This window comes from Mytilus galloprovincialis, chromosome 6 (genome assembly GCF_965363235.1).
Source record: "Mytilus galloprovincialis chromosome 6, xbMytGall1.hap1.1, whole genome shotgun sequence".
Classification (NCBI taxonomy): domain Eukaryota; kingdom Metazoa; phylum Mollusca; class Bivalvia; order Mytilida; family Mytilidae; genus Mytilus; species Mytilus galloprovincialis.
The window spans coordinates 89,139,506-89,153,114 of record NC_134843.1 but is presented as its reverse complement, the minus strand read 5'-3'; the positions used below and the strand labels follow the sequence as shown (position 1 = coordinate 89,153,114).

The following is a 13,609-nucleotide window of genomic DNA, read 5'->3' as shown; positions in this document are numbered from 1 at the left end:
AGTGGAACACAAAAACAATATATAGTAATGCAATATACATAGAAACAAACAATTAGATTACAACTGCCTTATTCCTGACTTGGTACAGGACATTTTAAGGAAGTAAAGTGAATTGAACCTGGTTTTGTAACTAGCCAAAACTTGCGCTTTATGGCAATGTTAAATATAACGCAAAAATGACAACAATACATTACAGGAATACAGTACAAATAGATGCGAGAATACTCTGGACAGTCCAATAAATAAGTACATAATATAATAGTACATTTCGACATGTTAACATCAGAATAACAACGAATACATAAAATAGATTAGAGATATAAAAACAGCATAATAGAATAACGAACTCTGTGTCCATGAATGTATCAGCGCCACAAAAAGGGACGTCACAGGTAAATATCATAAAACTAGATAAAAATCGGGATTAGTTTTGTAATTATGTTATTTGATGTATTTTATAATAATTACAAGAATATCAATATAGAATTGTGTTAGTAATTGTGCAACTAACTACACTATTGAACTATGTCGGTCTTTTTACCAAGTCAAGCAGTGTGATACAAATCAATCTTGTGCACATAGTTGCTTTGAATTAAATCATACAAATGAACTGAAAATAAGCAGGAAAATATCGAAATATTGTAATCAACTGTACAGTTTCTGTAATGACAGTTTTATTTTGAAGACATCAAACATATTGACACACGACATAGATGTTATGCAATGGACTGCATTGTACTTGTTTAAGAGATATATTGTAACACCCTCCTTATATTGTGCCATTTCCCTTATAGCTATGGCAGTTAGTAACATTAGTTAATATATTGTGCCTGCAGCTACTAATTTTCATAACTTGGCATTTGAAAATTAGAACCAGACGAGCTGCATTTTATTTTAAACATGCAAATATCAACTACATGTATTTATGAATATAAATGAGTCATATATTTGGTTAAATTATGTATACACATCATGTACAAGTTCATCACATTAATTCCGTTATATCAATCTACAGCGAAATGTTATTCATGCGGTAGACACAATGTTTATTTTAGAAATTAAAATTACTGAGAAAAAATCAGTAACAATAACAACAATATTTCATTTTAAGAGGGTTACACAGTTGGCACTGAGGTATCTTCCCTGAGGTATCGTCATAGAAAAAAAACATTAACCAAAAAATAATGCAAACATATACATAGCATACATTAGTATAAAAAGTAAAATATAATCAATAATGTTCAATACGACTGTATAAAATGTTATGCACAAATAAAATTGCTGAAATAATTAATATTCAATGTTTTTTTTTTCAACTTGGTTGATTTCAACAAATGATCTGTTTGTAATATTTCGTAATGACATATAATAGATAAATTGTACAATAGTCCAGAATATATAAAAGATTTCTTGAAAAAGTCTATTTTTGATTCAGGCTGGTTGGTGTTTCCTTGAAAAGCGTTTCTGAAGGGTATGGATTTCTGTCTGAAACACATAGACAAAACTTGTTGGTATGATATTATGGAGCATCTTTTATGTGTACTTGAGATATGTTATTCCCTGTTCAACTGTCATCCAGTTTAAGTGTTTGAATAAGGGCTCAGATGTAGCGAAACTGTCTGTTTCTAGTAATATTCTAGCAGCTCGCTTTTGTGGTTTTGATATCCTAAAAAGCATTAACAGTAATTTACCTTGTCCTACTCAAGTTAACAACTTTATATGCCGGAGGTAATATCACATAAATCTACCTAGTAATAAGTTTCATTTTCAAGTAATCAGAAGTACTATCAGTATGTTTTACTGCATTCAAGTAAAAATGAATTACTGATATTTTTTTTATATAGTTTACTATATTCAAGTTGACTATTTTTACTTCAAACTATAAGTGATTTCCTAAATCAAGTAAAACATTCAATTTAGTCATTTTAAGTTATTACATAAGAATTGTAAATAATACTTAGTAGTAGTAAGTAATACCAATACAAAAAAAAACTAAATTACAAAGTCTTTATTTTTTGTAAGAGTTTTCGTTTATATTTGATAACCTTTCATTGATTCCCTTGTGAGAAATTGCCACCACTTGGCATCAACCGTCCTTGTAAAACTTTTTTACAATCATCCCCTGCAAAAAATATTGGGAACAAAGTGACCATAAAAAGTATAATGGTATCTTTTACCTCCGCCAACCAACAAACATGCAGGTTTGTTGGCAACTTTTCCACCCTCAAAATTCAATTATTTTAAGTTGCAGATATTAAAAGGAACTGATATTTGTCATGCACTTCGGTATATGGTATAACACATCGAGTTCAAGTGTTTCATAAAGACCATAGAACATTTTGGGAGAATATGGGTTTATATATATCAGATACATGCACAAATTCACAGATATGCAAGACTATATTGTATAAGTTTGTGCTATATGTCACAATTTTTTGTCTCAAATTGAATTTAGACCAGTGAGCGAAATCCATGTTCCATTAATCCATTGAAGATAGTTGCATTATGTTGCATCAATGCAAAACTTATAGCTTTTACATGTAACGTCTATTACCTGCAATGATAAAACTCTTAAAACCTTAAATAATTATTGGATACATCATTATCATCTAGAACACTTTTTTGTCCCTGGAGTAATGTGAAAATGAATTCCTTTCTATAAACCACAAAGCAAATGTAAAAATAAGGACAGTAAAAGAAAGGTGTTTAGATGGTTGAAGAGGAGGTTTAACATTCTACATAGAAAGCACAAAACCAGAAAAAAAAACATTGAAAATTATCACCGAGTTTGAGTTGCTACATAACATTTAAAAGTGGATATATGGAAGATGAAAATCAAATAAAGCATGATCTCCCTGTTGTTAAGAAGTATGGAGGTGAGAGGCATCATATAGTTAAAAATTTCCGAAGAATATAACTGATACCACTGTATTGGTTTCATTTTATTTCAAGCAATTAATGAATAAACAAAATGTTAGTATGTACACATAAAGCACTTTTAACTTTCATGCATCTCCTGTTACACATTTTGCAGGATATCATTATAAATAAATAAATAGTGTACACATACATTCTTTTACATTCATTCATCTCTTTCTCGTGTTTTTTCAACTGCAATTGAGTTTCTTCTTCAGAACAGGGATAGCTCTCTTTTCCTGTATCAGATCAGTTCCTCTAAGCAAAAGTTTATGTTTCTAATGTTTTTAGTTGTATATAATCTTGCTTAAGACACTTGGTCTGATACTCGTCTACAGCTTCCCTTCGTTTCATATCGGCTCAAGTTGAATAACGAATCATCTTCAACTACATGTATATCCATTGGTTGAGGACTCGACAAGTTCTCAGAAAAATTCTTAACACCTGTTAAAAGACGAACAATAATATTATGTTTTAAATGATCCTACAACAAACATAATATGGTTTTTTAAAGAGAAGAAATACATCTTTGTGTGTGTCCAAGTAGGTAAACCGTTTTTATATTATTTATCATACCTCCCTTAAAGTTTTTTTTTAAATTGTTCACCCATAACAAAGACTCGGTGGGATATTGTTTTACCCCAATCTGTCTGTCCGTCCTACATTACTCTTCCTTATAGCAAGCCATTTTACTATTTATTCTAACTTAAAGATATCTGATAACCTTTATAAGATTTATCATATAGGTATATGATATCTTATTTAGTTTATGATATATCTTTCATAGTTTACAAGATATCCTATTTAGTTTATAAGATATTTTATTAATTATATGAGATATTTTATTAAGCATATAAGATACTTACATGAAAATAATTACATATCTAATAAGTTATTTGAGATATCTCATAAACAATATAAGATATCTTATATACAATAAAAGATATCTTTTGAAATTTTTTACGGTTTCTCTTGTAATATGAGATATCTCATATAGTATAAAATATAATATGTGAAATATCTCATATAAAATAAAAGATAACTTATGTAAAAAATATTTCAATATCTTACAGTTATATGAGATACCCGATAAAATATATGAGATATCTTATAAACTATATAAGATAACATATTAACTTTAGTGCCAGTCTTTGTAAGAATCAGGCAATTTAGGTAAAAATTAAAACATGATTAGAAAAAAACCCACTGAGCTAATCATGCTATTTAATACTAACCATCATCCTGAGTTAAAAAGTATTAGTCTTTTGTTTGTATGTGTCTGGTAATATCAAATAACTTGGTTAAAAATTGGTTAGAAGGATAGCAAATTATAGAGTTATCTCCCCTTATTTGCCAATTTTTTGTCATTTCAACCAAATTGTATCTTCTATCACAAGAACAGAAAATTGAAGTGAAAGTTATTTTTGTGCATAACTACATATTATGAATTGAAATCAATGTCAAATTGGGTGGGTTTTTTTGGTCATGTTTTCACCACTGCCTGATTCTTATACAGACTGGCACTTAATAAGACATCTTTTATAAAAATATAAAAAAAGATATTAATCATATAAGATATCTTACAAACTTTAAACAATATTTCTTATAGTATATAAGATATCTGATATGATATTTAATATTATATATGAAATATCTCATATAATATATAAGATATCATATATGATCTTCTACTTTTTATAAATTATCTTGTAAACTTTATATGATACATCATATACTCTATAAAATATCTTATAAACTATAAACGATATCTCATATAATATATTATATGAAAAATCTCATATAATCTTTAAGATATCACATATAATCTTGTATTCATCAGATATCTTGTAAACTATATATGGCATAGTATATACTTGATAAGATATATTTTTAACTTTATAAGATATTTTATATTTCACAAGATATTTTCTAAAGATTATAAGATATTCTATAAAGTAAATAAGATATTTTTTAAAGTAACTAAGATTATTTCTAAACTTTTGAAAACATCTTTTTATATCAGATATCTTATAAAGTTAAGAAGATAACTTCTAAAAACAAAATTATATTAGATATCTTCTATATCATATGATATATCTTATATATTATATGATATATCTTATATATCATATGATATATCTTATATAATATATGATATATCTTATATAATATATGATATATCTTATATAATATATTGGATACATTATATATAAAATGAAATATTTAACTATTTTTTAACAATTATTGTATAGTTTATGATATATACAATGCTGTTATATTTACTTTAAAAGCTGTCAAGTTGATTTCTTTACAAGTGCACTAGTATTCTGTGAGTTTATCTTTCTCGTCTTCTGAAATGTGTTTACTTGTTGTATCATCATACTCATTGATATAACTAGAAGACGTTGTATGATTGCCAAAGAGTAAACTCTCCACAAGAGATAGAGAGTGAGTATGCTTTTGCCAATTTTTGGTAGGGATCTAACATGGTTGTAATTTTGTATAACTTTATTTATATTTGCGTCCATCTCTTTTACTTTAGTAATATGATGATAATTTCTTATAAAATAAATGCCTCAACCCTGTAATTACATATTTAAAATTCTAATTTATTTTACCAACAATTGAAAACAACGATAATTTACTTTGCCATTGTAAAATACAATTTTTCATCCAAACTTACAGGATTGTTACCAAATTTTACAATATTCCAAACATAAAGGTACAAACACATATCTGTTTATATTTCTAGTGTATATATAAATTTGTATATCCCTTCCATTATTAAAAAAGAAAAATATTGTTACATTGATATATTTATATGCTTCAATATAGCAAGCAACTGTTCGATCTTTCTTGCAAACCAATTAACATCTATTGCCAGATTGTATCACATGCAACCATAAGCCAATTAATAGTTTTAAAGCTTCTATAAAATCTTGATACAGGCATAGTTCTGCTAGTACTTCTATTTATTGGCAGCTATTTTATTTACTCTAATTAAATATTTTGCAAATTTGACCTTATTTAAATGGTAGCCAATGACCAATACGTTTTTTCTAGATTTGTAATATATTTTGTTATATCAAGGTTACAATAAAGAAGTATAGGTCTAACAATGTTATAAAAAAAAATGATATCTTCAGAAAATATCAGTTTTCTAATACAAAGTACAGTTTTTGGTGTTTTTTCAGATAGAAGTTTCATTATCATTAAACCAAATTCAAAATAAAATGTGAAATTAAACTAGGCTACACTACATCAATATTGTCAGTGTTATTCTTGATTTTTCATTTTATCATCAGTCATTTTTTTTATCGCAAACTATATAAGTGTAAAGTTGTTCTAATCCAGACCATGTATGCAATATTTGCAACTGGAATAATAAAAAAAAAACCAATCTATCAATCATTCACTTATTAATTCATTCATACATTTTCTTGGACGCAGAATGATTCAGAGCTTGGTATATTGTACACACTGGCGTCCAAGAAAAGTTATGAAGTAATTAAAAACTGTTTCGACTGTGTTGATGCGCGGGAGGTTTGAAATGCCAATGTGGAATGAGGGTAAATTGGAAAGGGACAGGAATATTGCCTTACAGACCAACTACGGAATTGTAGCACTAATTGCCAAGGTTTCTTAGGTAGCAATACACGGTTAGAAATTTAATTTCGCATTATGGCAATGGTGAATATTTAAGATATGAAAGTTTTTGTACAATAAAATAGATTTTTAGAAAGTTGAAGAATAATATAGACTTACAAGTGGGTTTGTATGAACATTTAGATTGTTTTAAGAATATTTTATAAAAAAAAGAGATTATATTTCACCATTATAACTATTAGAAATCAAATCTATGGAAGATTATCTTTCCATACATATACACATGAATACCACAAATATTAAGCCTTATATGTTAGAAAGGAAGGGAAAGAGGGTGTTTAGAAATTATGAGTGTCAGTTTTAAGCTATTTTTCCTAACTGTGTATTGCTACCTTATGTCTTGCTCTAAGAGGGCTACTAGAATGCAGAGAGCTTGACCAGGCGTGGTTGTGAATTTATACATTCCGCATTGTAAAACGGTCGAGCCACTCTGTCTCGAGCCGATCGGAAAAAGACCAAAGGAGAAAGATATATGTTTACCCCAGTTAGCCCTTAGCAGGAACACTCCATGACTGCCAAATTCTCCAAGTAACAAAAACATCATCATTTAACTGAAAGGTTAGTCTCCACTTTTTTGCACTTGTTTACTGATTATTTTAATGATCTGATTTGTAGGTTAATTAACACATGACCTATACATGGATTACAAAGAAAAGACTTGTTACGATTCCATTCCAGTTTGACATGTGACGCTTACTAAAAATTAAAATGCAAATAAATTAATTTTACACATCTGTATGCATACCAACCTCGGCAAAAGAGAATGATTGATATTCAAATTTTGTTAATGAGTTAATAAAAAGGATAGCATACGTGTAAACTATCAAACATTGTCGGATCAGAATAGGGCGAATTGAATCAGTTATGTAATACATGTGTATTTCATGATTTATTGTTTTGTTATAAATATAAACACATATACATGTATGTAAATATAATATACTGACAGTTTTTCGTAAGTTACATGTTCTTAGTTACAGAAGTTCATATGAGATACCATTTGGAATAAATGAATAATAATAAGCATCAACATTTAAAAATAACGATTAGTCATTGTGTTAAAAAGGGAAATGTTGGAAATCCGTCATTAAGACAGTAACCGATCAACACACAAATAACCAAAATACATCTAGAGCAAGACATAAGGAAATGGCAAAATACAGTCTTCAACAATTGGTTTTAGCATATTTTATTGTTCAAAATAGAAAATGTATCAGACACAAATTTTTGTAACGTCTTCTCAAAAATTATTTCTCCAACAACTAGCAGGTATCTAAACAACATGTCTAACAGTTAATCGTCGTTGGCCTTTTAATCCTTATATAACTAAAAAGACTATCAAATTTAATGAATTAAAGTTAAGATATTGTATTCTATTTTTGTCATTGACTATATTTATGGGGTTTATTTGTTATTGACTATATTTACGGGATTTATTTGTTATTTATTACATTTACAGGATTTATAAAAATGGGTGAATGAATTATATAAAGGCACCTTAAATATATACCGTTATTGTTTAATCTTGAATAATTTAAGTTTTCTATCTTAAATTATTTGTGATTCTTCAGTGATGCAACTTGTTGGTCCAAAATCAATTTGAATTTTTAAGGAACTACATTTTAGTGCTTGAAAGAAACATAAGAAAAAAACCTTTTATTTACTAGCTAACACCGCCAGTACTTATTGAGCGAGATAAATAAAATTGATTTATTTTTTGTACAGCACTTTAGCTGTCAAATGTGTTTTCGCTGATTTTATTCGAATTATTGAATTAGACAGTTCACATACTAAAACGTATATACGAATAAAACAAAGTCCAAAAGAAATTAAAAAAAAAATGTTTCGTGATAATGTATAAGCATATATTGTATATATTATCTAATTCACCAACGTGATAACCTCTGAAGACTGCCGATAGTCATATGACCCGATATACTCGTAAATATACAGATAAATAGACAGACAGACATTGTCGAGGTCTGGTTTATTTATGTCACAAAAACAAAAATGTCGTAAATAATCGTTTTAGCGGTTGAGAAATGTCTTTTCCTGACTAAATCAGCAAACGTAATGGGTCTCCTTGGTAGCACCCTTGTTTCACTTTTAGTTGACATTATTTCCTTACTAAAAACTGAACATGTAAATCACATATATAACCCATTTCCTGCTAGTCAAATTAAAGGTCGCATGAATAAGTATTCAAATAAGATTTAATTATTCACTTGCAAGCCAAGAATACAACAGCAATATTCTAGCTATTTTTGATAAAATTGAATCAAACTTACTATTATTAATGTACTACTATTCCAATATCATTTTCTATTTCACACTTAGCATGTTAAATGAATCATTATATATTTTTTGTAGAATGAAAATAAAGCTTTACTATACCCGGAGTAGAAAAAATGTAGATATATCATGAAGTGACCTTTCCAAAAGATCAGGTAAACATTTTTTTATATAATTTTGATAATCAGAAAAGTGCATGTAACATGCCTACATGGGTATAAACAAGACATAAGATGTATTCCATGTTGGAAAATGAAATTTTGTTATCGTTTTCAGTGGGCTTAAGTGTTTGATTATGTAAATGTAAAACAAAACTTTATTTTCATTTCATGATAACCTTGATGAATTTCTGTTCCTGTGATATCTGTTTTCATACATGAATCTTAATAACAAATAAATCACCACTATAATCGGGTCACTTGTGGACGAGCCCTAAAAATATGACTTCTAACAGAAAAACTATTTCGTACATTCATTGGTTTGACGACTGGAGCCTTTGGTGTGAAGGCTGTAGCTACAGGTTTTGGCATGAAGATATTAGGTTTTGGTGTGAAGGCTGAAGCTACAGGTTTTGGCAGGAAGATATTAGGCTTTGGTGTGAAGCCTGTAGCTATAGGTTTTGGTGTAGGGCCTATAGGTTTTGGTGTCATGCCTTGGAGTTTTGTTTTGTCTATACAGATACCAAAAACATGCGCTTGCTTCGGCACAACTTGTCCATGGCAACATAAGGATTCTTTTATATTGTAACCTTCTTTTCCACAACATCCATTTCCAGCAGGACTACTCAGATTACCATGGCAACATGTTTGCAGTGTAGCATTGTATGGTTTATCTCCACAACATGGAAGACCTGAAGCAGATTTATTCTTGCAACATTCAATCTTCGGGTTATATGGAATTTGTCCACAACAAGATAGGTTAGGCCCCTCGTGAACGATACCTTTGCAGCAGGAACTTTCTAAATTACTATATGCTTTATTATTACAGCACATAAGCCCTATTTTATTCACCCCATTGCAACATTCTTTTGTTGGGTCGTAAGCCTTCTTCACACAACAATGCAAATTAGGTCCTTCAAAGACATTACCCCCACAGCACGTTTGAGTGGTTTTAGAGTACGCCTTATCTATGCAACAATCCAGTCCGTTTATGTTCTTTCCTTCGCAACAATCAGATTTGGGGTCATATGTTTTTTGGCCACAACACGATGAGTTTGTTCCCGTATGCAAAATTCCTTTGCAGCAAGTATGCGTGTCTGGATTGTAATCTGTCGCCCCGCAGCATGGTTTTCCTCCTTCTGCTGATTTTTTTCGAACTATGCCATAACAGCATGATTGTAAGTTTGGATCATACGGAATGGGACCACAACATTTTAGTCCTCCAGGACTAATTATGACACCATTACAACAACTATGTTCTCTCGGATCATAAGCTTCATTTTTACAACACGACAAATCCCCAGGGGCATGGAGTGTGTCTTCACAACACGTTTCTAAAAGTGGGTGATACGTTTCAATGTCACAACATTTGTGATAAGGTGTTGGCCTATCGGCAATTTTTTTATTACAACATAATTCAGTTTCTGGATTTATGAGCTTCTTGTCGCAACATATGGCGTCGGGTTTTGGATATAATGTATCCACACAACATGTCTCAGTTAATGGGTCATACGGCTTATTCTTACAACATGCAGTTCCTGCGCTTTTGGGGTACGGCGTGTTGTCACAACATACTTGAAGGGCGGCATTGTATGTTGCTAATCCACAACAAGGCCAGCCGGCTGGGCTGGAGATAATACCATCACAGCATGTTTCGTGGTCCGGATTGAAGAAACCATTCCCACATTTCTCTGAAACATAAAACAATGAGCATGTAATACAAAATAACACTAAGATGTCTTTTTCCTGTTTTATTTTCAAATGAAGTAGTTTTTTTTGTTCTTATATATATATTAAATCAGATTAGCAGTATTTCAGAGTTCTGAATTTTTTAAACAAAAATATTATTAGGAATCGGTTTCGTTCTTGTAATTGAACGTAACGTCGTTTCTGAGTTTGTTTCCGTTTATTTGCTCTTTGTGGTTTACCCAGCTCTTCAGTGTTGGTGTTAGGATCTGGATTTTCAGTTTTTGGTGCTTTCGGTATCAATGAAGAGAAGAGTAATGCGCGTCTGATGCGGTATAATTGTTATTGCTTTTCTTCATCTATATTAGTCAACAAAAGAAACGATACCAAACATGATCTCAAATTTATCATGAAAAATTATAAATTGGAAAAACAGTTAAAATATAAAACTCTGTAAATATAAGACACATTTTGCTTTTACTTGGTAACTTGGTACAATGCATTCAATTTCAATACATGTGGAAAATAGATTGCCTCGTATCGTTACTTTTGTTGACTAGTACATATACATCACACAAAATTTCTCGCATATTTTTTACAAGCTTCCTTTCCTTTTTGTCTTTTTTGTATGTTTAATTGTAAACAATATATTCTGATCGGTTTGGGTTTTTTTTGCTTTGTAAAGACTAAAAAGAAAACACGATCGCTAAAAAAAGATAACAGATTTATCTGACAATAAAAAATATGGTGTAAAATAGGACATCCTTGCATACGGCAAATTTAAACATTGAAGGTTCTATTGAAGTTTAGATAGAAAAAAGAAACCATCTGACTTTACTAAAATTTAATTGTTAATATTTTTTTTACTTTAACTGTGTGGATAACTAGGTTTTTTTCCCTCTACAGCTTAAAAATATATTGCATATTTTGTAAAAAAAAAAAATCATATGGTGAAACACAAGCAAGTTAATAGCAAACTAGAACGCGATTAATATGAAAAATTTGACGACAAAAAGTTAAAAAACAAATGCAGTACTGAAAGTTTATTAAACAGATTTCTTATCGAAGAATACGTCTTTATCACTGTATCAAATGTATATTTACATTATAGAGTATAATTTCGTAAAAAGTATAGGTTGTGTTATTGATATTGGAGATTTTATTAAAACTGTACTGCTTTTTCGTGACAAATTGACCATGCTGTAAATTTTGTTATTTTTTTTCTCTTTTACAGAACAAAAATTATATTTTTCATATTTAAGAATTTTGTAAAGAATTTTGTAAAGAAAAAATAATATGCGATGTTCATATTTTGGTAAAATTACTTTGTATCCTTCACCGATTTTGTCAACATTTAGGCTGATAACACTGGCCGGATTTGTTGTAAATTAAAAAAAAGACAACACTAAAAAACTACATATTGTAAACACTCATTTTGTTCAACAATGTTCAGTTTGATCAAAGTTTTTTTTATATAAATCCTTGTTTTGATAAGAATATTTCTTAATTTCATTGATATTTTCTACTTGTATCAGATGTTTTGAAAATAATTCTTAAACGAGATTTCAACGATACTGAAACGTCAGAGAATATATCATTATAACGCCTTTGTGAATTTCTCAAGAACAACATACAAATAAGAAATAAGCACATAATAAAATAAAATTACAATTTAGTTCAATTCATTTTTTTTTATTGAAGTCTCATCTCTTAACAAATTTAAATTGTAGAATAAAACCACATAAAATGAGAGACATTCTATTCAGAATTATAAGAGACTATTAAAATGCATAGATATTACAATACATTACATGATCAAATTTCTTAATTTGAACAGTGGTATACTAATGTTGCATTTATTTAATGATCAGAAAATAAAAAAAGAAGTATTAAAATATTTCTTACTGTGATTTAAACGAACCCCTCTCACAAGTATAAGGTTTGTGAAAAGTACACACAAACATGCTATGTATCCCTTCATCTTATTAAAACTGACTCTTTTAAGCGTGTAATTAACCTCGTGCTTTCGCAATTAAATGACTTTTATCGTAAATGTCAGGTGTGATATTAATTTGTCAAAATTATGTCACAGCGAAACATGTAATATTCGACATATTTAAAACTTGAAAGTAAAACATAATTGTGATACATAAATAACAATATTCATCTATATTGATGAACAATTTTCAATAAATATTTATATAGATATATAAAAGATCGTGTTAACAGAATCTTTACATTTCAATTAATGTGTGTTCAAATTAAAATATCATGTTCAGAAAAAGACAAATGTAACATGTGTTATTCAAAGTAGAAGTCCATTACAAGCTAAGTGATGAATAGATTATATATAAGTCTCAATTAATGGGTGCATAATTAGGAAAGTAATGTATGAAAAGTGACTTTTATTCTTGAGAGACAAGTAATTTTGACAATTATACATGGATACCTAATCATCTTATTATCTTATATGGCGTAAATACAAAATTTAATCCTGGTATCTATGATGAGTTTATATACCACACCCAGGTTCAAGTATATGACTTGTTTGTGTACAAAAGTGTTAAACAACTTATGTATAATTACAGGCAGATAGTTATCAAAGGTACCAGGTTTATAATTTAATACGCCAGACGCGCGTTTCGCCTACTTACGACTCATCAGTGACGCTCAAATCAAAACAGTTAAAAAGCCAAACAAATACAAAGTTGAAGAGCATTGAGGATCTAAAATTCCAAAAAGCATTTATTTATTAGTTCCATATTTGATAATTCCACAATCAAACTGGTTATAATGAAACATGGCCTTGTCACACCTCATTCCAACAACGTACAAAATATATTGTACATTTAAAAGTTCTCATTTGATTGCAGTTCATAATAGCTATGATT

General features: G+C 29.3%; 1 protein-coding gene across 2 annotated transcripts; it reads right to left on the bottom strand.

Moving 5' to 3' along the window:
* Nucleotides 1-2,907: 2,907 nt before the first annotated feature.
* LOC143080639 (uncharacterized) lies at nucleotides 2,908-12,721 on the bottom strand. Of its 2 annotated transcripts, XM_076256576.1 has the most exons (3): nucleotides 12,624-12,721; nucleotides 9,345-10,723; nucleotides 2,908-3,360 (listed from the first exon to the last, which is right to left on the bottom strand). In XM_076256576.1, exons 1-3 carry the CDS (start codon nucleotides 12,697-12,699, stop codon nucleotides 3,304-3,306), a joined length of 1,512 nt encoding a protein of 503 aa, XP_076112691.1. In that variant the 5' UTR covers nucleotides 12,700-12,721; the 3' UTR covers nucleotides 2,908-3,303. The 2 variants fall into 2 exon arrangements, with proteins under 2 accessions (XP_076112691.1, XP_076112690.1); XM_076256575.1 differs by lacking the exon at nucleotides 2,908-3,360 and having other exon boundaries at nucleotides 7,453-10,723.
* Nucleotides 12,722-13,609: the final 888 nt, after the last annotated feature.

What these genes read in the sequence shown, in the direction of transcription:
- LOC143080639 (XM_076256575.1), bottom strand. Translation starts at nt 12,699, where the DNA reads ATGAAGGGATACATAGCATGTTTGTGTGTACTTTTCACAAACCTTATA. An exon ending in AGGGGTTCGTTTAAATCACA is followed by an intron (nt 10,724 to 12,623) that starts GTAAGAAATATT and finishes TTTATGTTTCAG; the next exon opens with AGAAATGTGGGAATGGTTTC.